The following is a 23,000-nucleotide window of genomic DNA, read 5'->3' on the forward strand; positions in this document are numbered from 1 at the left end:
CACTCTTTCTTCCACCAAAATGTCAAAGGCATTTTCCTGAGGTGACAGTGCACACGTCATTATACAAAGCAAAGAAACAGCTCATCCTAAACAAAGGTACAAAACCGGGAATACATGGGTGAGGGAAGTAAACGTGAATTGCATTTTGAAAATTTGAGAATTGATTTTCTCATCTCCCAGCCTGTAGCGCTGCTTGGGGTTGTTGTGCCCCAGGTGCAGGACCCGGCACTTGGCCTTGTTGAACTTCATGCAGTTGACCTCAGCCCATCGGTGCAGCCTATCCAGACCCTCCTGCAGAGCCTTCCTACCCTCAAGCAGATCGACACACGCACCTAACTTGGTGTCATCTGCAAACTTACTGAGGGCGCACTCGATGCCCTCATCCAGATCATCGATAAAGATATTAAAGAGGACTGGCCCCAGTGCTGAGCCCTGGGGGATGCCATTAGTGACTGGCTTCCAACTGGATTTGACTCAATTCACCACAACTCTTTGGGCCCCAATTCAGAAAAGATTCATTTTTTTCTGAATTGGGTTAAATTAACTTTTGGGTGGCTGTATTCTTTAACAGGTAGCCAGCGTGCCCTGACTAGTAACATGTACCTAGTTCTTTCAGGCTATTCTTCATAGAAAAACATTCACTCTCTGCTCATGCTGGTTTTGTCCTTTGGTCGATTTAAGGGAATTGATAATGAAATTGCTTCCCCGGAAGGTGGCGCTGAGAAACCTTCTGAACAAACCTAGAGTGCCTCAAGAGCAGAACCCGGCATTGAGTCTAACGGTGGGGCGTAGACTTAACATTTAGGTCTCTAATACAAATAATTTGAGGAAAAGTAGCAGTGGAGTGATGTGGGTTTTTTTGTTGTTGTTGTTTTGTTTTGTTTTTCTTCTGTTCGTTTTCTCTTCTGAAAAAGCTTGTTTTCCTTCTCTTCTTGTATTACATATACCTTTCTCAGCTAAAGATTATTTATTTATTTATTTATGAATGTGAAAACAGACTAAATAAGGTTAGAGATTTTTATTCTGGAGGAAGTCTCCATCCAATGTATTTCTTATTTTTTTGCTGCTGGTGTTAAATCTACACTGGAAGTGTAGAAGCATTTGAACAATCCTCTCAGACATAGAGTTTAACAATTAGGTTGCCCTGTATGGAGCCGGGAGTTGTCCTTGACGATCCTTGCAGGTTCCTTCTGACTTGGGATATTCTATGATAGCTCTCCCTTGCTCCCCTGGCCTTGTATTCTAGCTTGCTGAGAAAATTACATCCTCAGCAAATTGAACTACGGAGCTTAGTGTCATTTTCTGTTTCTCTCTACCTCTGAGTACTACAGGTTTATTCTCATCTTTGCATCCCTGCAGTTCTGATCTTGAGATCCTAAACTCTCCCTGGCTTCTGTGAGAAGCAGCAATAACCTAATGATTCTTCATAGTTTGGGTGGTGAGGTGGGCAGGTCAGGCTGTTCTTTTGCATTCTTTCTAGCTTAAAGCAATAAATTACAAGAGATGGTGAAGCATAAGAGTTGTCTTCTACACTTCCCCACTTGGGACATTCATGCTTACTTAATTGTATGATGATATACCTTGTTGGTTTCTTATTACAAAACAATTTATTAGAGACTTATTAAGATTTTGCTGCCTTTGAATATAGTGCCCTGGTTCATTAATTTAGGAGCAAGAGGATAAAGCCTGGAATTTACAGTGAAGGATGGGTTAGGATGGAACAAAAGCAATTTTGTCAGAGGTGTCTTTCTGCTTTTTTTATTTTTCTATTCAGATTTTCTCATTTGTTGCACACATTCTTCCTGTTTTTACTAGAGGCTTAAGATCACTATCAGACTCATTTTTGCAAAATACAGTAGCTTTTGACTCTCCTGCAAGTGATATCAGAGGACAAATTTCAGTCAGTTCTGAAGAAGTTTAGTGCTTGGACAGAAGCCACTGAGTAATTAAAGAGGTCTCCTAATAATCATTGGCATTTATCTGTCCTACTAAAAGGCAGTAAATGAATGGCTAACACAATCTGACTTTAATTCTTTTACTTTGCTTTCCAAGTGCATAATCCTTTTAATCTTTTTTTTTTTTTTTTTTTTTTTTTTTGGTGTATGTGTGTTTGTTAATTAAATGGAATCTCTGCAGACTCAGTGATTCACATCTCAGGACAAATGTGTATGCTTAACAAGGGGAAAGTTGGCATAGGTCTCATCAGGCAACTTGAGGTTTAAAGCAATTTTTTCAAGGTTATTGTGTAGAGAAATGCACATTCCTTGGCAGTCAGCCACATAGAATCTTCTCTTCATTGTTTAAGAGATGGACTCCAGTTTATTAAATAATTTCTTCTGCAAGTAGTAACCGATTTTCTCCATAATGACTGACTGACTGACTGATCTTGATTTTAGCGGAAGTCCATTCTCGGGGATGGGGGTGATGAACAAGAGTATGGATTAACAAAGGTGAAGAAAGCAGTTACCAGAGCTTTGTCTTCTGATTTGGCAAATGGAATGTTACTTACTACACTGGAATTAGATAATGGGAGCTTTCTTCATTTATTATTTGTTTCTGCCACAATACTAACATTTTATTTAAACGGTTACTTTCTGTGTCATGAGGCATCACTGGAAGAAGGTGCAGAAACAGTTATGTAGCATAATATAATTAGTACTGCCACAGCACTGTAAGTCCTTTGCATATTCAGTAATTCCCTGAGGCATATTTAATCACTTTTGAAAAACACATAAATGTTGTATGTTCCAGCCTCATTGTTCCATATGAGCAGAAGTATTTACAATCATAGCCTACACTGTTGATGAATGCAGAAAGTTAGAGATGTAATGACAAGAGAATAGGTTACTTTCATGTCTGTTGGCTTCCTGAGTCGAGTGCCTGCTCAGATTCTAAATCCTCTAACTCTCCAGTTAGAGAGGAGAATATCAGCTTCCTTTATTATTAGAACTGAAACTCATGTTCTGAGTTGAACCATCGAGCATTTGCTGTGGTTACACCTCTAATTCTATAAGATAATGCACTTACTTAGGTGTACCACAACAAGTCAAAAAGATTCATTATTATGACTGGCTATAATAATGACAATGTAAATCATCATTATCATCATCATAAAATCTCTGGCTTTCTGATGAGATTTTTAGCTTGATGAGACAACTGTAGTGTTGACTTGCAACGTTGCCGCTCTTTTGGAGTAAATAGTGTTTCTTCCCATCATTCCTTTCATGTACCTGTTCACTGTATTTTCCATTCTAGTTTGAAAACAATGTATTATGCTTTAGATACTTAAATTCTGTTTTAGATGCTGATGTGTTTATATACATAGATATATTTAGAATTCTTTTCTACTCTTTCGAAGTTGTTTTAAAATCTGTATACTGAGTAACAGTAGTCTTTTTTTTTTTTTTTTTTTGGCATGCTTGCAGCCTAGAGTGGTGTTCTCTTTCTGGTTAAATGGGTTATACTTTTCTAAATGGAAACTATAAAAATATCAACACTGTGAGTATTGTTTTTTTTTTTTTTTTTTAAAGATATAAACATTCCTCAAGTCTATAGTGTTGTAGATAGATGTAAATTGTCTTTCTCACCTCTTTTTCACCTCTCTGTCCACCAGCCTCTTTTTCCAGAATAGCATTTGTTCTAAACCTGTTGAAAGCGCTTGTGTGCAGGGGAAAAGTGTACAAATGTAACCTAAGATTTGGCTTCATGCTGACTTAAATTGTTAGATTGGACATTTTATTTGTTTTGAAATGACTTGTTTCAATTTAGATTATGTAAACTGATTTAACAGGTTTAAGGTACACTATACTAAATCATCCCTAAATTGAAGTAGGTGTGTTTGTATGGGGTTTTGCACTTGGTTCATCACATTAAAAAATGATTTATTTTCTTAATGCAAACTGGCTAGACAAACAGGAGAAATCTGAAGTGATTTCAATGGATGTTCAGCTGGTGTTTTTTTCCACTAAAATAAAAATCCAGTTTGCTTCAGAGGATTGTGGGAATAATATGCTGCTTTCACTGGCAGACATCCAGGATCTGTAAGGTGAATGGAAACATAATAGGTGATATCATAACTAGCTCTTGCCAAACTGAGGTTAGAGGGAATTTCCATTCTCTTATTTACAGTGAGGGTAATGACAAATCCAACAGCCTTGTTCATGCCAGTTCCAGGGATAGAAGGATGCTCAGGTATCTGTTCATGACATTCAGCTAACAAAAAAAAACAAACGAAAAACACTCCCCACACACACATACCCAAGAAAAAAACTGTGGGATGAAGCACTTCCTTGGACAGAGTCTGAAGAAAGCAGTGTATCAGGGAAGCCTTATTTGTAGCTGAGAAAAAAACAAGTGAGGTAATGCTTATTGATAGAATAAAACTTTGTATAATTTTAGTAGTGAAACTTATCTCCAATTTTTGTGACCTGCTTAAAACGCAAGTGTTGTGGTGTGAGTTACTTAATAATTTTTCCTGTGTTACATCTGTTCAGGGTGTGCCATCTCTTTATGGAGAGTTTTACGTGGTTAGTCAGAATGACTGTCAAAGATAACTGTGCACTAGCTTTAATTTATGAAAAGACAAGTTGGTAAGTGTTTTCAATTAGTGAACAGCTTCATTTGGGGAGTACAATATACATGTGTCCTTTATTCTTCAAACAGCATTGATTCTGTTTGAAAATGTTTTGAGTGTGACACCGTGCGAGGTGTAGAGGAATTTTTCTCTACATTGCACATGTTTTCTGGGAAATCTTCTGCTACATCTATACTCACTAAACTGTAGGTCTTGTTCTTTGCTATTGGAAGGAGATATGTAATTGTTGCACCTGAAGGAAGGCACACTGAAGCAGAAGGAGGTGCTTGAGGGAGCTCACAGTGGACAAGAGATACTTCATGCAATAGCAGAGTAAGTATAAAAGATCTGATAGAAAAAGTGAAAATAAGAACTCATGTTTATACTTTAAAAAAATGATGTTTATATGTTTACAAGAAGCTATCACAGTTTCAGAGTCTTTCCCACCCAGAAGTATCAGGAACACACAAGCATGCCTAGGTGTTGTTTACTCATAGAATAATTGGAGATGAGGGACAGAAAACCTTTTGCTACGAAGTTTTTGCTTTCCTTTACCACGCGATTCAAGATATCTGGCAAGCAAGGTTTTAAGCACTGATGCCAGTAACTGTGTCAGGAAATGGTACTGCTTCTGGAAGCAATAAAAAAGCAGCAGGCTTCCCTGTTTAAACTTAGCTTTAAAGAGGATCTGTCTCCTTTTTCCATGCTTTCAAAATTCAGGCCTGACATCACCAAGGCCTCCACACACAGTCTGGCTAAAAGGACACTTTCTGACTTCCAAAAAAAACAAATCGAAATGCGAAAAGCTTACATCTGTCCTGTTACCTCATTCTCAGCCACCTGGCCTGCTTTGGAGTCGTCATGGCATTCCCAGTTTCTTTTTGCTTACCACACAGTAAATTAAAAAGACTGTTCAGAAAATAAATATTTTCAGAAAGCAGACAACAGTTACAGCTCAGAAGGACTGATCTGCATTATTTCTATGTGAACTGGTAAGTTTATTCAGATATTAAAGAATCTGTATTTTTTCACAGTCTTCTGGGTATTTCAAAATGTATGCAGAACTATTTTATCTGGTTCTAAAATATCCTCCCCAGCTGTAAAGGCCACTCTGATTTATAAATATTGGTAGGTTTTCATATGTCCTATCTGTGTCTTTTAAGTTTTTGTGAACTTGGCTTACTAGTCACTTATTTCTTATGAATAGAGATGAAAGGAGACTTGGACTAGGGACTTAAAACAAATAATTTATTTAAATATACTTAACTTTACAGTTCAGGGTTACTACACTGATTTCCTAAGGTGTATAAGAAGTTACAAAACAGGAAGTTTATCAAAATTAGTAACCATGGTTTGGTGAAAATAATCTGCTATCTTGATTTTGTGCTGAATGAAGAAATGGGCTGTTATTCTTCAAACACAACAGCATCCTTCTCTAAGTTGGAATCATATAGGAAAATTACCCTTTACACGACAGGTTGGTGGGTTTTCATTCTATTTTTGAACAACTTTTACTGAAGAAATAAAATATTTGGTTTTGAAAAAGGTTAAAAATGATATCATTGCTGTGACTCAAACATTCATTTTCTTTTTTCTCTTTAAGACCAAAGTAACAGTAATTGATCAAAAAGACAGATACACTGTCTGATGTTAAAATCTTTCCAACCTCAAAGTTACAGAAATAGTACCAGAAATGTATCACGTTCTACATATACCTCATCTGCAATGTACATAATATATTTACATCACCTAAAAGATCAAAGCTGAACCCTGTAGAACAGAATGTGTTACAGTCCAGCTGCACAGTAACATCCCTTTCTAAGAGCAAGTCAACCACAGCTTTTCTCAGAGTTTCCACTACCTCTTCTAAGGCAATCAGCAGAATACAGCAGCACACACAAACTGTTACAAAACACTTTACAGCTCTAGATTTTTATATCTTCCTCTCCTACACAAGGAGGCGTGTGGTGGTCAGGCCAGGTATCTGTTTCCATGTCTGATGGCAACTGAAAATTTGAAATGAGATCTATCTGTAGCTGCAAAAGGAACCCAATACTGTTGGGTTTGAGCCATGATATAGGAGGAGCTGCAGCTCTACACTCAAGAGGACAGCTGAACTGGTAACGGTAACACAGAGACCATGAGCATCACATGTGGCTCTCCGATGTGCTACTGATCTCCTTTTTAGTGACAAATGCTTTCAGACTACATGTACGTTATGGCTCAGACACCATTTATAAGAGGAACGAGAAAGCCATACTGCCTTCTTTTATCTCTTTTTTAAGCACGGTACTAAATTTAGATTGAGCACTACTTCTTAGAAATATGATTCCTAGTCCTAGATAAAGAAAGTCAACAAACTAGATATTTTTATATATTTTTACTTTTTAAAAAATTAGGAAAGATATGTTTTTTTCCTTCCTCACTGGGCTATGTAGCACTCTGAAATTCACAGATTATGTTTTCTCCCTATTTATGTAAACAGGTTCTTGTTCTGTATTCTAAAAGGAAACACAAATATGGTTGACCTGGACAGTCCAATTCCTATTTCTCCAAAAGATCTCTGAATTCTGTGGATTTGCCACAGTCCTGATATTCACCTTGTTCTTCTTCAGGAAAGCGGCAGCTGCAGGCATCTTCCTGAACTGATTGTTCAGGTGTAGTATGCACTAAAGAAAAAGAGCAAATGTTCACTTTCTGTTGTTTTTATTCTACCATCCTACTTCACTCTTCCTCAAGTCACAACTGCAGGAAGTCAACAAGAATTATTTTTCCACGTGATTCCGTAATTTGGCGTGAAATTATTCCTCAACAACATTATTTCTAATAAAACTAACTTATAGTACTTTGTTTTCCCTAATGCAACAGCTGCTACTTGTACTGTTTGCCACAAGGATGAAAGGAAGACTAACTTGGAATTGTTGTTTTTTTGTTTATTTTTGTCTGAGTAACATACTCTCCTGTATTCAGAATTACCCTAAAAGATCAACCCCTTATCTGTTAGGATAAATTTAAAAACAGAACAACAACACAAACAACCTTGTTATTTTCTTCTAGTTGCTTCTAGTTTGAAGGGTAATTATAGTATTAACTTTTTTTATGCAGGGCAGTGCAAAAGAGTGACATGTACATGCTCACTCAGACACAATTTAGAAGTCTCAAGATCACAGACTCAGAGAACATCCTGAGTTGGAAGGGACTGACAAGGCTCATCAAGTCCAACTCCTATCTCCACACAGGACCACCCATCCCCTCCTTTCCAAAGTCTGTTGCTTCCAGTTAATTTTAAGATAATACATACTTTTGCTAACAGCTATGTCAGTGTCAGCTGCAAAGGACTGGGAGAAAAGTCCTGATTTGGAACACTTAGGAAACTGCAAGCAAATTTTCTTCTGGTAGCTTAACTTATGATTACAGTCACTTTCCATTATCCAAGGTAATACGGACTAGTATTCTCCAAATAATTGGAAAGCTTAGGTAATACATACAGATACTGTACAGTTCACTCTAAATGAAAAAAAAAAAAAAAAAAAAAAAAAAGCTTTAGGTAGAGCCAAACTAGAACTTGTTAAACTGTTGAATGCAATCCACCTCATCTTTGTGTAGTAATCTTGTGCTTCCTCAGAGGGCAGTGCTAGATTCAGGCTGGTTCTGCATCTCTTCAGCAGCATGTTCCAACTGCTACTACAGTGCAGACCTGACTCCAGCTTTGGGTGCAAGTAAGACAGAGCCAGGCTCTTTTCAGTGGAGCCCACTGCCGTGACAAGGGCCAATGGGCACAAAGTGGAACACAAGAGGTTCCATCTAAACATCAGGAAGCACTTTGTTACTGTGCAGGTGACTGAGCACTAGCACAAGTTGCCCAGAGAGCTTGTGGAGTCTCCTCATTTGGAGATCTTCAAAAGCTGCCTGGAGATGGTCCTAGGCAACCTGCTCTGAGTATCTCTGAGCAGGGCATTGGGCCAGCTGACCTTCAGAGGTCCCTTCCAACCTTAAAAAATCTGTGATTGATAACCCCTCTTCTACTGAAGCCAAACTTCAGAGATACTGATACTAGGCCACTGATACTGTTTCTGACAGACAGAAATGGAAGGTGCTATTGCCATGCATGCCAAGGATGGTACTTGAAAGTGACAGAACTGACCCTTACATTAGATTAGTAAAGCTCAGTTAAGCTCTTCCACCTGCATGGATACTTCACTTCTATGGATATGCTTGCAGTTAGCCTGTAATACTGCTAAAACACCCACTGATAATTAAGAGTTTTTAATAAAAACTCTTTTTATTTTTAATAAAAATTAACAAAATTAATTTTCCTTTCAGTTACTATTTCAAACTTCCAGAAAAAAAAAAAAATATCTGCAGCTACCTTTTAAAGAGACTTCAAAAATGTGGATTCCTGATTTCTGTCTCGTTTCAAAAAGATAAACGAAATTGAGGAGCGGATCTATCTTACTTTTCTTGAAGACAGCATGTAGTTTCTTTTTCTGCCAGATGCTGAAGAATATACACGAAGGTAGCAGAAATACTAGGCACAACAGCCCAGCTACAGCAAGTGAAATTCTGATAATGTCCATCTGGATATTCTTCCCTACAAAGCAAAGAACATTCTTTACGAAGTGCTACAGAGCAAAATTCTACTGCACTTGAATCAGTTGACTTCCTTGTCTCCATTTGAACATGGCTGCTTCTAGATTAGTCTTGAAAAATGGATATGAGAAAGGACTTTCTCATGCTTTAAACACTAAGTGAAAAAGCTATAGTATGTTGGTCATGATTCCTCATCTCTGTAGGCAATATTACACAGTGACTCACCTGGCACAGTGACAAAAAGTGGAATCCCAGGAGAAGTGGTAGGTAGAATAGTGGCTAAAGTGGGGTTATCTGAAGTATGTTTGCAAACCACATCTTTTGATGCAGTTCCAGGCTCCACAACCTGGTTTGCCGAGCACCTGAAAGACATTTAAAGGGGAAAAAAAGGAAAAAAAAAAATGGAAAAAAGTCCAGTCAAGCTACAGCATTTATTTTTAGCTTACTTACTTTGTCCAATTTTTACAGGAGCCATTTGGCTGGTCGTTAAAAGTTCCATAACGGCAAGTCTGGCAACCTTCAACAGACAAGGACAGATATGTTTTTACAAGACGAGCATACAAAACAACACGTGAAACATTATTTTTAACAGCTTAGAGTAACTATGATCTACATTCACAGAATTACTTTTATCTTATTATGTTGCTCTAAGCATTCATGGCAAGTCCTTCCCCATGCCCATCCCTGTGAGCTATGTACTAGTACAATACTTGGATAAAGTTTCCTACATGCTGGCAACAAAAGAAGTGTCATGCAGAGAACCAACTGGTGCGTGATTTCAGTGGGCTTGTCTGCTACTGCGCTCACTGCACACAGCATGCAAACAGCACCAGCAGCTTTTATCTTAGGACATCCTTGCTGTACTTCTTTCAGAGACGTGCAAGAGGCCGTGCTGTGTAAGGTGCTGGGGATGCAAGCGCATTAAGCTAGCAGGGAAGGCAATCTTACCGCTCCCAGTTCTTTCCTTGCCCACGCCACAGAAGCTGTCACACCGGGAGCAGCCGTTGCCACCGCATTGGTACTCGTCCTTGCAGGTACACTCGGCATCGCTTGTTGGTGAGCACGTTTTTGAATACGTGAATCTTCCTGGAAGGTGCAAATGAGCCTGATGTTACAAACAAACAAACAAAAAAAGCAAATACACAAAAACTAGTGCAGCAAAGGCCTGGGACCTTTACTCTTACAGAAATTAAAGCTGGTCAGTTCGGTGAGATGCATCACGTTGCTTCACTGGTAACATCTCCACTTACAACGACATGACAAATGAGTACTCTTTCTTCCTTTTTTTTACATTTTTTTTTAAACTTCCCCCAATCCAGGCGGAGGTTAAACCCCACCACCCCATCCGGACCCCCACCGCCTCCCGATACCTTCGCACTTGCGGCACACGGTGCAGCTGCTGAGTCCCGCGGTGCTGGAGAAGGTGTCGGCCGGGCACCGCCGGCAGCCGGCGCTCGCCACGAAGGTACCTGCAGGGCCGAGACAGACAAAAGCTGCAGAGGAGCCGCAGGGCCCGGCTCCCCGCGACCCAGCCGTGCCCGGCCGTCGCTCTCACCCGCCGGGCATTTGGCACCGCCGGGAGCGGCGCTCGCCAGCGCCAGAGCGAGCAGCGCCGCCGGGAGAAGCGGCCGCGCTGCTGCGGCTCGCATGGGGTCGGTGCGCGGCGGCGCGGACGGCTCGAAGTGCGCGCGGGGCGGCGGGCGCCGGCCCTTAGGGGCAGCCCCCGTCGAGCCTCGGCTGCGTCAGCCCGGGGGCGGCGGGGAAACCCCGGCCCGGCGGGGGTTTCCGGCCTGCCGGCGCGACCCCCGGACTCTGCCGGGCAGCGTTCGCCGCCCCCCCCCCGTCGGGGCTTCCCGCTGAGGCCCGCGCGGAAAGCCCGCGGTGGGCTCGGAGGTCCGGCCGGTGCTGGCCGCCAGCCGGTCGCTGGGCACGGCCCGGCTCGAGGGGTGCGGTAGGGGAGGCACTGGGAGGCCAAGGGGGGCTGCGACCGAGCCTGGAAACGGCTCCGCGGCGGCGGCGGCGAGCGGAGAGCACTCGGTGTGCCGGGACAGCGCGCAAATACGAGACACAGCGCGAAGCACGCGTGGCCCTACGGGCACCGCACCCCGAGGAGATGCGACCCTCGGGCGCTCAGCGCCGCCTCGGGCAGCTCCGAGCCTGATGCCGCAGCCCGGGCCGGGCCGAGCACGGCGGTGCCCGGCAAACCGGGGCCAGAAGTGGCCGTCGGGTGGCCCAGGGCTCGTCCGCGCCCGCGGGCCTGGAGGCACGAGGCCCCGCGACACGGCCCCGCCCCTGCGGCTCCCCGCGGCCGCTCTCCGCCTGCGACAGCCCTCGGGCACACAAAACCTTTCTCCACCTCCTCGGGAGAGGGGCAGGAGCTGCACTCGTAGCCGGGAGGGCTCCCAGTCGGGACTTTCGTCGTGCATCGCGCTTGCGGTTGGGTGACCCGTGCTTGTGTGCCTGCTGAACCGCCCCGTCACTGGAGAAGCGGTGGATGAAGTGGCTGCCGGGGCTGCGCTGGGGCTGGCTGGGATGGAGTCCCAGCAAGTGATGGGGAGGGAACATCCCCAGGGCAGCTGAGCTAAGCCGGCTAAAGGGATATTCCGTGCCCTGGGGGGTCACACTCAGAGCTAGGAAAGGCGAAAGGGGGGCTCCTCATGAAGATGTCTGTCCTCCCAAACAACCGCTATGCATTTTGAGGCCCTGCCTCCCAGGACGTGACCGAACATCGCTCACTGATGGGAAGCAGAGAGTAACCGAGCTAACTTGCTTTTGCTTTTCTCTCTCTGTGCTTCCGCGCGGCTTTTTTTTTTCTTTTTCTTTTTTTTTTTTTTTGAGGGCCGCCTGGCGGAGAGCAGAAGCAGCTCGCTTATAAAGCCGCGTGTATCTTGTGTGATTATGCTGGCGTGAGTGGGTGACGCGTGAGAAAAAAAAAAAATAATAAAAAAAAAAAAGCATTTCGTCAGCCGAAAAGGGGCAAACGAGCAACCAAAATGGGGGGCGGGCGCGGGGCCGAGCGCCGGGTCCTGCCCGAGGGGGCGGGCGCGGGGGCGGGGCCGCGCAGCGTCGAGCGCGCTGCGGCTGAGGTGAGTCGGAGCTGCCGCCCGCGCGGGGCTCGGCGGGGCGCTGGATCGGGTCGTACCGGGCCGGAGGAGCCCCCCCGGGGGTCCAGAGGGCGAGGAGCCGGCTGCCGGTTGCCCTTCGTGGAGGGAGCGGGGTTCCCGAGGCCGATAGAGAGGTGCCGGGAGGCCCGGAGGCCTGCCGGGGTGTCTCGGAGCCTGGCGGCGGTCGCGGTGAGGAGGTCGCTTTCTTGTCGTCGTGGCTGAGGCGAAAATATCTCCTGCTGGTCAGCACGTTGGAAAGTGATTTCTTTTTGTAGTCGTTCTTTTTTTTTTTTTTTTTTTTTTCTATCTGGCCTTTCTACGGTTTGTGATTCAGCCACCCGCCAAAAGCGACCATCTTGAGCAAATTGCATGCACTGCGCAGGGGATTATATTTAGCTTAAAGATTTGGGGCAGCCTGTGCTGTTGGTGGCGCTGGGAAGCAAACAGGCTTGTATTTAATGTGTGTATACAGCCTGCTATGTCTGCACAACTTGGTTCTACCTTCCCAGAAAGCTTAATCTTCCCCTAGTACTATTTGTGGCATGACAGGTATCCACATAGGCACCCACATAACAAACAGTATTAAAACTGAGGAATCTGTCAGTATATCAGAATAAATGTCCAAGGGTGGCAGGGAAAGGTTGGGGAAAAGAGGTTTTAGGATCAGATGCCTGTTTGCATCTAAAGAGCTAAAGAAAGAGAGGGATACAAGCTACTTACCTAGAGTATTTTTCCCCATTAATAAGTAGATGCAGTATATCTGCATTGTGGCTATTCAAGGTGTCTGATTCTAGTTAGTCAAATCTGTAAGAAATATTGTCACAATAAGCATACACCATCCAGAAGAGCTCCTGCATATCTCTGGGCTGTCCTGAAATCATTGCTGATGATGTGACTTCACTGTACTTGCTCAGTTGGCCTTGTGTTGGACAGTACATAAAACCTCACTAAAAGTGGGATTTAACACTCTGAATTTGCCTGCTGAGGCTGGTTCTCCATGACAGGGCATTCTGCTGCATGCTATTGCATTCTAGAAATTGTCTTTCAAAAAGAGGCTTACTGTAAGGACAAAACCTGAAAATACATGAAGTTGAAGCGGGGTGAGGGGATAGGTTTCTTTGATGAAGACAACTAAGTGCGGATCTCATTTTGAGAAGAGCTTCCAGGTACTCCGTGTGCATTTCTGGGTGGAAATTCCTTACATAAGAAAAAAAAAAATCTGTCTCATAGAGTTAGTGATCTGTGAAATGCCTTCTTTCACATCATAGATGCTTACAAAGACTTCTGTCAGACCAGCATAAGTTAATGTGTGTTTTTACATGATGTAGTTAAAGTTACTTTAACTTAACCTTCCAGTGGAAATTTGGTCACTCACCTCATGTGAATTTAAGAGCTAAAAAAAAAATATTCTTAAGCCTAGTTCTTTCCATTTGCTAAATTCTGTGGTCTGCTCCCCCATCACACATGTGCACACATTTCTCCCCCACAAAATTGTGAAATACCCAGAAAATCTATTGCTCAGGCTTTGCAGGGGCACTGATAGAGTCATTGTAAGTCACAGGAAACTTAATGAAGTATGCTGTGCGGAAACTAAATACCAGACATGAGGTCAAAGCTCATACAAGCTCTTTTTGTAAATGTTGACCTGGGTAGGAGTCAGTAGTCTGGGTATGAGTGAGGGTGTGCAACTTGAAAATAACCCTGCCACCCACCTTGAGCCCTTCTCTCTGGCATACTGAATTCATGTAGTCTTGATCAGGCCAAGTTGTTTCTTGTTCTGGTGCTGATGGTCTGTGTCTCCCAGTGCACAAATGGTTTAATCCCTTAGTATTGCAATTATTTGTAAAAAGCTCTTTGGTTAAATAAGACTGCTATGAATATCAGTTAAGGCTAGTGAGTGGTTTTGACATTGCTTAAATGGAAGGTAATGTAAAAAATGCAAATTACTTGCTGCTAAACTTTACTGTTAGGAAGGATTTGTACTAAGGGATTTGCTTTTTAACCACATCACTCTCTGTCTCTCTGCCTGTCTTTCACCCCAACCCCCTTAGCTTTCACAAACTTCTCACTCAACAGCAGCCCCTTAAGACATGGCCTCGAAAAGAGCATTGGTAATTCTAGCAAAAGGGGCAGAGGAAATGGAAACTGTAATCCCCACTGATATTATGAGAAGAGCTGGGGTGAGTATGCAGACAATGAAAAGTCTTTTAATGAGTGCATGGTGAAGTGAAAATCTTTGCTGCAAATTAATGTTCATTACTGGGAGTTTAAGGTGGAGTCTGTAGCATATGGTAAAAGTTTATCTATGCCTTCTTACTGGTTAGAATTATTTGTGTTGTGCTCCGAATAAGCATACGTAACAAGTTACGTTTCTGCTAAAGAAACATTTAAATATGAGCCTGAGGTTAAAAGTGAACTAGAGCAGATGTTTCAAGTAAATCTTACCCTATCAAAAACCGTATCTACTCCCATGAATAGCAGTAGGGTGTTTTGTTTTTATTTTGTTTTGTTTTTATTGTAGGCATTTGACCAGCTCAGTATTCATCAAGCTCATGACATTACATAATTCTCCTTGAGCTTTTAAAATTGTGTTACTAACTTGAATTCTACCTAGTGGAATGTTCTTTGTTAACTTTTGCATCTGTAGTTGTACACAGTATTATCATCTGGAGTTCAAGTGTTGCTCTGTTTTTGCCAGTTTTTCATATTGCTTGGCTCATTTTATGTACCATTTCAAAACTAATAGCTAAGAAAAATGTCCTAAATTCTTGAATTGTAATGATATACATATTCTTCTGTTAGATCAAGGTGACTGTTGCAGGCCTAACAGGAAAAGATCCAGTGCAGTGCAGTCGAGATGTCTTCATTTGTCCTGATGCCAGTCTAGAAGATGCAAGAAAAGAGGTTGGTCATCACCTCAATTTGGTATAATGATCAATAAGGCCTCTCTTACAGTTTCAGAAATTAATTCTTAAAGCTTATACGTTACCTTTAGAGATATGTTGCGTGTTATCTTCGCTCTGTGCCATAGTGACTCACAGACCTGCCCATCCTGCAGTACAATTGTCCCTTAAGTGTTGTTCTACTTCACAGCATGCCAAGATTTCATAATTCTGAGCAAGTATTGTTTTTGTGTGCAGTGTCAAACATAGGACTTTATTTTTCATGTTTGTCAGCATGCCAAAATATCACGATTTGGAACAACAAAAAACTTCTGATGGAAAGCTAAGCAACACTAAAGAAGGTTCAGCAAAAACACTTGTCCTCACAGTGCATGAGCTGCAGTTTGCTTGCTGAAGCTTGTAAATTCACTAGGCTTAGAAGTTTGTTCTGTGACAGACTTCATCAATAATAGGCTGCTGCTGGAAAAGGAAATAATATGTTGTTCCATAATTGGATCTATCTCTGTGTTCTTAAAAGTGTCGTTCAGTGGAAGAAAAGGCAGATCCGTTTGCCTCTCACTTGACTCAACTGTAGTGTCCTTAAAACAATAGGACAAATATACCAGCCAATGTTCAACACAACAGTTTTGTCTTTTGTTTGTTTAGGGGCCTTACGATGTCATTGTCCTGCCTGGAGGTAACCTCGGTGCGCAAAACTTGTCAGAGGTAAAGTTCTGGTATTTTAAAGGTTGATCAGCATTCTCATGGGTAGTAGGTGGTCTGCACTTGTTTAGTAATCCTTCAAGTTCGGTACGACATCTGAGTAAATGAGTAAGAGGTAAGTAATTGTTAATCTTAAGCCTTCTTGCATATATACAGGGGGACAACTCTGTAAATTCTTGGATTTGAGTGCCTAGTTAAGCTGAGCAAAAATGGAAGACTGCTCAAAATTGTGCAAAGGTCTTTCTTCATAATCTCATGAAACTGAAATAATTGCAAATGAAGATTTAGTTACATGAAGACTGAAACAGGACAAACCCAGAGGACTCTTTGTGCTTTTACTCAAGAAGTCTCTCTCTGGTGCAAAACTGTTGTAGTATTTATGCCATATGGAAGGCAGGCAGACAAACGAGTGAATCTGACAAATAGCACTCGGATAATATCACACAGTTTCTAAGCCATGGAATGTGAGACAAATATATGTTATAAATCTTTAAGAATGATGCAGACTAGCTGGAGGTGAATGCTCTGTCCTGTTTGTCTCATGAAGTTCTTGAACAATGACTTCCTGTGGCCATAGAATAGCCTGCTTTTATGTAGGTCAAGGATTTCCTTGCAGTTCCTTCTGATTTCCTTGCAAATTGTTTGTGGGGGAAGTACTTTTTGGTTTCAGTTTTTCTTCCTCCCCTTAATGTTTTCATTGCCCTCTGTCCTGAGTTAGGATGGAGAGTTGTCAGCTGTTTCTGTAAATCTTGCTCACAAATTTGCAATGGAAAATATTTCAACTATGCTTCATATAATCAACCCAAATCAATGACTTCCTGTATCTTTGTACAGTCTTCTGCTGTTAAAGACATTTTGAAGGATCAGGAAAGCAGAAAAGGCCTGATTGCTGCTATATGTGCAGGTTAGTCAATCAAATATCTTGCGTTGTAAAATATTTGGATATTGAAACTTGGATATACTTGAAGGGGCATACAAAGAGTTACCCTGGCTTAGGAATCTTTATTCCTGTAACTTAGTGGCAGAAATTTGTACTATATGCAAATACAAATTTGAACATTTGAATTTTGTGCAAACTTAGCAGGAGGAGGTCAATGGAATATTGTGAATAATTATCCTGCAAATTCTGCAGTTCTGCTTGGTACCCAGTTCTTTCCAATCAGTTAGGTTAGTGTCTTAAAAATAAAATAAATAAATAAATAAAATAAGTTCTAGGATTTTTTTTTTTCAAAATACTTGCTTATTCTGGTGATCTTTCTGTAAGGACACAGTGCTGGCAGAACATCATTACTATAAATTTGTCTCACATCTTCTCCTCTGCCCTTTAGCTTCAGAAGGGAGGCTGTAAATATAGAATTACAGACTCACTCTTCCTCAGCTGAGTGGAAGCAGAAGATGGAATCACTCTGTGGAGAGGGTTGTCTGTTTACATATTCTGCACAGCCAGATATCTAGTTAATTTCTTCATGAAATTTGTATGTGACATCATATGGTATGGAATATCCAACTGGCCAGTTGGGGTCATCTGTCCCCTCCCAGCTTCTTGTGCATTCCCCTAGCCTCTTTACTGGCAGAACAGCCATGAGAAACTGAAAGGTCATTGGCTTAGTGTAAGCACTGCCCTGCAACACCTAAATCATCAGTGTATTAATCAACGTTATTCCCACACTAAAAGCACCAGCTACTAATAAGAAAATTAAATATCCCAGCCAAAACCAGAACAGCAATTGAACTGAGAGGTTGGCTTAGGTATGTGTAGGCAAGTATAAGGAGAGTGATGATGAGTTTATAAAATACATTATAACAGTGTATTTATGGAATATTTTTCAATCTTTTGGGAGTCTTGTATATAGATGTTGGTTTGGTTTGGTTTTGGTTTTGTTCCTCAGTTGGGCAATATGCATACAGAGTTGTTAATATTCTTGAATTTGGCAGTGGTGGTCTTCTACTCTTCTATCCATATTTGTTGCAGAACGATTACAACTTCTTAGTGGCCCAGTAAAGGCATTTGCTTGTAAACAGGAGAGTTCATTTATCTTGGGTATAATGCTTCTCAGAGCTGATTTCTAGCTGAACACAAGATAATTTCCTGGACTATATCAGAAATGAATCAAATGTGCAGAAACGAAATTTGCTTCAGGCAAATCCTATATTCAGTTTCTTTTGGAATTCCCCTAAGGATTTTCTGTTGGGTGACTTTATAAGACTTTATACAAATTCCTTCCTCCTCCAAGGAGGAAGTGAAGAAAAGAAAAGAGGCTGTTAAAACCCAAAACTTAGCTGTTAGCCCATAATCTGTACAAAATACTGCTTGGCATACAATTCCAACATGTAACGGCCTTTTCAAGTGAAATTTTATCAGTTAGGTCTCTAAAGTCAAGACTCAACATTGTAGTAAGATAACTGTACCTAGTTATGTTCAGATTACAATATAGACTCATCACTACTTAACTTCAAGCAGTTTTTGAAATAAAAAGTGCAGTGACCATTGTTCTTGATTCTTTCATAAGGCAGCACTGTCACTGGTAGGATAGGTGCTTAAGCTGAGCGTTCTCTAAACTTTCTGTTCTTCATATGCTTCTCTGTACAAGACATTTTGTATAATAGAATGGGAGAGAGTATATAGCTATTACAGCTATGTTCTTTTTGAGGCTTTTTGCTTCAGAGGTAAAGTCAGTATCAATTTTATAAGTAGTCTTCCCACAGTGAGATCTGGGCCTTTGAGGGCCTAGTGCCTGAATGTATGTTCTTAAGTGTTTGTAGAAGAAAAGTTCCTCACAGATGCAACTGTGTGTCCATACAGGTCCTACTGCCCTTCTGGCACATGGGATAGGGTTTGGAAGCAAAGTCACAACACATCCCTTGGCCAAAGATAAAATGATGAATGGAGGTATGTAATTAATTTTATAGGTTTCTCTCTAAACCCTTCTCAGAAATGATTTTAGCTGAACTCTTCATGTAAAGAAAGGTAAATAACATTTGTATCTTATTTTGTATCTCTGAATTTTTCTGAATTTGTATCTTATTTTGTATCTCCGAATTTCCTTAGTTCTTTGATTTACAAATGCAGTCTGACTTCCAAAAATAACCCCATGGGAGCCAAGAGGCACAGTGAGCGCTTCTCAATGAGCTTGTGGAATCAGAGGTGTGCTCACATGCCATGTGAATAAGCTGGCAGAGCTCTCAAGGGGCCATTTTTCTCTCTGAGGACCATGTGCAGTGATGGGTTGCTTGGTTCTGGAGGGATAGGGATGCAGAACCCATGGTGGGCTTGGCCTGCATAGGTGTTTGAGATGCATACTGTAGAGCATTCTGATGTTGTCAGAGGCCAACACTGCTCAGTTGCCATAGCCTGTGGTCCGTGCCCTGTGGGAGACAGCTTTGTGCTCTGTGGCATCTGTGGATCTGTGCTGGAGACTGATTCTCTTTCTATTCTGTCACCACCACCACCCCCAGCTCACTACTGCTACTCCGAGAGCCGCGTGGAGAAAGATGGGAACATCCTCACCAGCCGTGGCCCTGGTACCAGCTTTGAGTTTGGGTTGGCCATTGTTGAAACACTGATGGGGAAGGAAGTGGCCGAACAGGTGAAGGCACCACTAGTATTGAAAGAGTGAAGAGATGGTGTGGGACAGGGATTAGAACAATTTCAGAAGGAGAATCTTATCCTTCGTAGAATAACAAAAAGATGCACTGTTGTAAATCCCATTTAATTGCGGTTGAAATTAGCAGCAGTACTCACCTGTATTGGGACGTCTTACAAACTAATGGTCTTTGTTCCCGGATCCTGTTAGCAAAAAGCTTTATCACTAAAAAGAAGCCAGCTTTTAATAATCTTATCTCTTGGATGGCATTTACAAATCACATGGACAAATGTTTAGTGATAAATAAAAATGAAGCAACTCTGCTTGTGTGGTGTTTCTTTGTGTTTTCTCCCATCCCAGACCTGTGGCACCTTTTTACCATCATGGCTAACAATGTACTGTTCAAAGCAATTTCTATCTAGTATTTCACATGGTTCTTTTGAAGTATGAGCCAAAATTAATTGTTAAATTGTAACCTAGAATTTGTTGAAAACACTATTTAATTTGCATTATATAAATAAGGCCAATAGGTAATCGTCATTCTAATGCAGCATGTAACTAATGTAACTAATTCTAATGTAGCATGTAAGTGGGAATGTTCTCTTATTAAGCAGCCTACAGTTCCTGTAGCTAGGAGCTTGTCCATGCCATTGATACCATTTGATTTTGTTTTCTAAATTAAATGATTGTGGATTCATCAAGCTATTTAGGCAGCTAACCATCAACATAACATGGGAAGTTTTGGACTTAGCGGTTTACCACCAGAAGCAGTGCTTCTTTCTGCTTTTTGGAAATTAGATTTTGCTTCAAGCCTGGCTTAAGTGAGCATATGCTGGTTTAGAGGAGTTGTTGGATAGCTCTGTAGAGGAAGTAGTAGAGACATATTTCCATGAGAATTAAGAATTTGGGAACGATTTTTGTCTATTACCTTTCTTGTACTAAGTAACTATATTCTGACTGACAGCAATAATGCTTAATGGCACCTCAGTGAACTCTGAATTTACCACAGCATCTAGAGACTCGGTTCTGCATACATCTGAAGTGTAGTCTGAACTTCAGAAAATGACTGCATCAGTTCCTTTATGATTGGTAATTTTAAGGGAAAACAAGTACAAGTTGCTTCTCGTTTACTGCATTTTGATAATGGAATACATTGGTACTTTTGCATGCTTAGAATTAGGCAGTGTCTCTATAGTGTTAGTATTTACTGGGAGAACACCTTTAGCTATATGCTCTTCCTCCAGTTTGTTCAGAAAAGCTTTCATATGTCTCTAGCTTTGAAATACGCTCAAAATAAGCAAAAATTGCAATCTATTTAAGACTGGACAGGCTTGTTCATTACATCTACATGTCTAACTGGTATTGCCATGCAAATGTAAACCGAATTACGGAGAGATTGTTCTGGAACCTGGAATAACCATTTGTTTTGTAAATGGGCATGATTCAGAATACAGGAAAAGCTGTGCATTTCTGGATTGTACTTTATAGCAGTAGAAGGAAAATATTTCCATGCTTGTATTGCATTTAGGCTTCCAGAAATATTTTATTACCAAGCATTTAATATTTTATTTTTGTGCCCAGTGGTGACAGGACAAGAGTGGGCACAAACTGAAGCACAGGAAGTTCCGTCTGAATGTATGAGGGCACTTCTTTATTGTGAGGGTGACAGAGCACCTAAAAATCAAGGAACGATTTTAAGTTGGTATGGGTGATGCCGAAGACCAAGGGGTTGTAAACATAGCACAGGAGTCATCAAAAAAAAAGTGAGCAATGAAGTAAGTAAGCCTGGAGATGTGAGTTCAGCGAGAGTAAGAGTAGAAAACACTGCTGCTCAAGAAGGAAACTAGGAATAATGCAATTCTGAGATCCTTTACGAGCTTTGCTATTAGCTTTCAAATAAATCTCTTGGGGCAAAAATGCGAGGTGTCCAAGGACAGTTGGAGGATGGGAACCTACACACCACGGACAGGGGAGATCCAACGGGGATGGGAGGAGAAAAGGCTTGTTGCTGTGTTTTTTTTTTTCTTCACTGGGGACTACAGAGCATTGAAAACCTTAAAATAATAAAGAAAAACGTAGCGGCAGGGGGCGCCTTATGGGAAGCCTGAACGCCCGGTCCGGGCCCCGCCGGCAGCGTTATCGCGCCCCCGTGCGGGGCTTGGGGGGCCCCGGCCCGCGGCACCCCCGTGGCTTTAACGCGCTGGGGAGGTGCCGTTGGCAGCGGGAGCCGAGCAGGAATTTCCTCGAGTGTGTGTCTGCAACCAGGAGGCAGGCCTTGGCCTCTAGGTTTCAGTGGAAGGGTCGTGGCCGCTTGTGGTTTTCTTTGTGTGCAACAGCTTTAGAGGGAATATCGGCTTTTCTGAATCTGCAGGGCTGTAGCCAGCAGGACTGCCTGTATCTTGTGTTGCTTTAGAATGTCAGTTATGTTGCACTGAATTTCCCAGTGTAAAGCTCAGGCATTAAATTGTAAACTGGACTGCTTATAAAACAGCAGCTTTACTTATTTTACTGCTCCAGGCATGCAGTAGCATCCTGCCTTATCAGGGAGACTGATTTTGATCAAGTTTGTCCAATTAGGCTCAGATGACAGAAGAAGTATGACCTGAGAGAGGTAGTAGGTCCAGAACACCCTTGACCAGCAGCCTGAGAGACTGAGCAATCTTGAGCTTACTTCTGTGTGCCTTGTAGTGTTATCTAAAACTGTGATTGCATTGCTGTCTATCTCCCTGAAGAGGCAGTCTGGGCCTCCGGTTGACTGGAGAGCGATGGGGTCCATCCAGCACAGGGCATCATATGACTAAAAAAAACTATAGGAGAAAACTGCATCTGTCTCCTCACCCCAAAGAAACATGGATGTTTAGACTCAGTCTTTAACAAAACTCTAGCATTAAGTCGTTGAACTTGAAGCTAGGTGCTAAACAGCTCATCCTTGCTTCAGGCTAGCTCCTCAGTTTTAGAGCCCCATGTCAGTCCTCCATCAGCCTATGTAAGAGGCAGGAACTCACCTATCACTCACTTCACTGCCATCCGTTTTTAAAAGCTCGTATCTTAGACAGGGCTGTCTGTCCCTGTGGCTTTTAATGAAATGACCACTCCATTTTTTAAATTATTATTATTTTTAATCTTAAAACATGATGAGACAAGACTCTGTGAGAAGACATTCCCCTGCCCCTAAGCAAAAGCAGTTCAGGCTATTTTTAATCTAATGAGCCACAGTATCTGTCAGGGTGTGCACGTGTATTCTCAGCTCCGCCCTGAGTTGTTAGAAGCCTCTGCATTGCCACGTGCGTATTGGTGCGCTAAAGTGATGTAGAGTCTGCATCATAATAATACAATGCCAATTCAAAATTGCTTGAGCTCTAAGTGCAGGGGTGTGCAGCCAGGATGCAGGAAAGCTTCTTGAATAACTTGTCAATGATAGATGACAAAGGAAGTCACCAGGTGCAACCTAGTATGTGTCTTGGGTTTCCTCTGGACCTTGCTCAACAGCCAGTAGGGGACAACACATATCCTCCCAAAGGTCCACCTGCTGTCTTGCCATGCA

At 42.0% G+C, this 23,000-nt stretch overlaps 2 protein-coding genes across 2 annotated transcripts; one reads left to right on the plus strand and one right to left on the minus strand.

The window, feature by feature from the left end:
• Positions 1 to 7,117: 7,117 nt before the first annotated feature.
• On the minus strand, positions 7,118 to 11,589 carry TNFRSF9 (TNF receptor superfamily member 9). Its single transcript, XM_032201688.1, has 7 exons — positions 11,268 to 11,589; positions 10,534 to 10,632; positions 10,112 to 10,249; positions 9,614 to 9,680; positions 9,389 to 9,525; positions 9,030 to 9,164; positions 7,118 to 7,242 (listed from the first exon to the last, which is right to left on the minus strand). Exons 1-7 carry the CDS (start codon positions 11,587 to 11,589, stop codon positions 7,118 to 7,120), a joined length of 1,023 nt encoding a protein of 340 aa, XP_032057579.1.
• A 704-nt stretch (positions 11,590 to 12,293) lies between these two features.
• On the plus strand, positions 12,294 to 19,779 carry PARK7 (Parkinsonism associated deglycase). Its single transcript, XM_032201573.1, has 7 exons — positions 12,294 to 12,509; positions 14,319 to 14,447; positions 15,070 to 15,171; positions 15,816 to 15,875; positions 16,707 to 16,776; positions 18,676 to 18,762; positions 19,329 to 19,779. Exons 2-7 carry the CDS (start codon positions 14,358 to 14,360, stop codon positions 19,487 to 19,489), a joined length of 570 nt encoding a protein of 189 aa, XP_032057464.1. The 5' UTR covers positions 12,294 to 12,509; positions 14,319 to 14,357; the 3' UTR covers positions 19,490 to 19,779.
• The last annotated feature ends 3,221 nt before the right edge of the window (positions 19,780 to 23,000 follow it).

The sequence above is a fragment of the Aythya fuligula genome, chromosome 21, assembly GCF_009819795.1.
Source record: "Aythya fuligula isolate bAytFul2 chromosome 21, bAytFul2.pri, whole genome shotgun sequence".
Taxonomy (NCBI): domain Eukaryota; kingdom Metazoa; phylum Chordata; class Aves; order Anseriformes; family Anatidae; genus Aythya; species Aythya fuligula.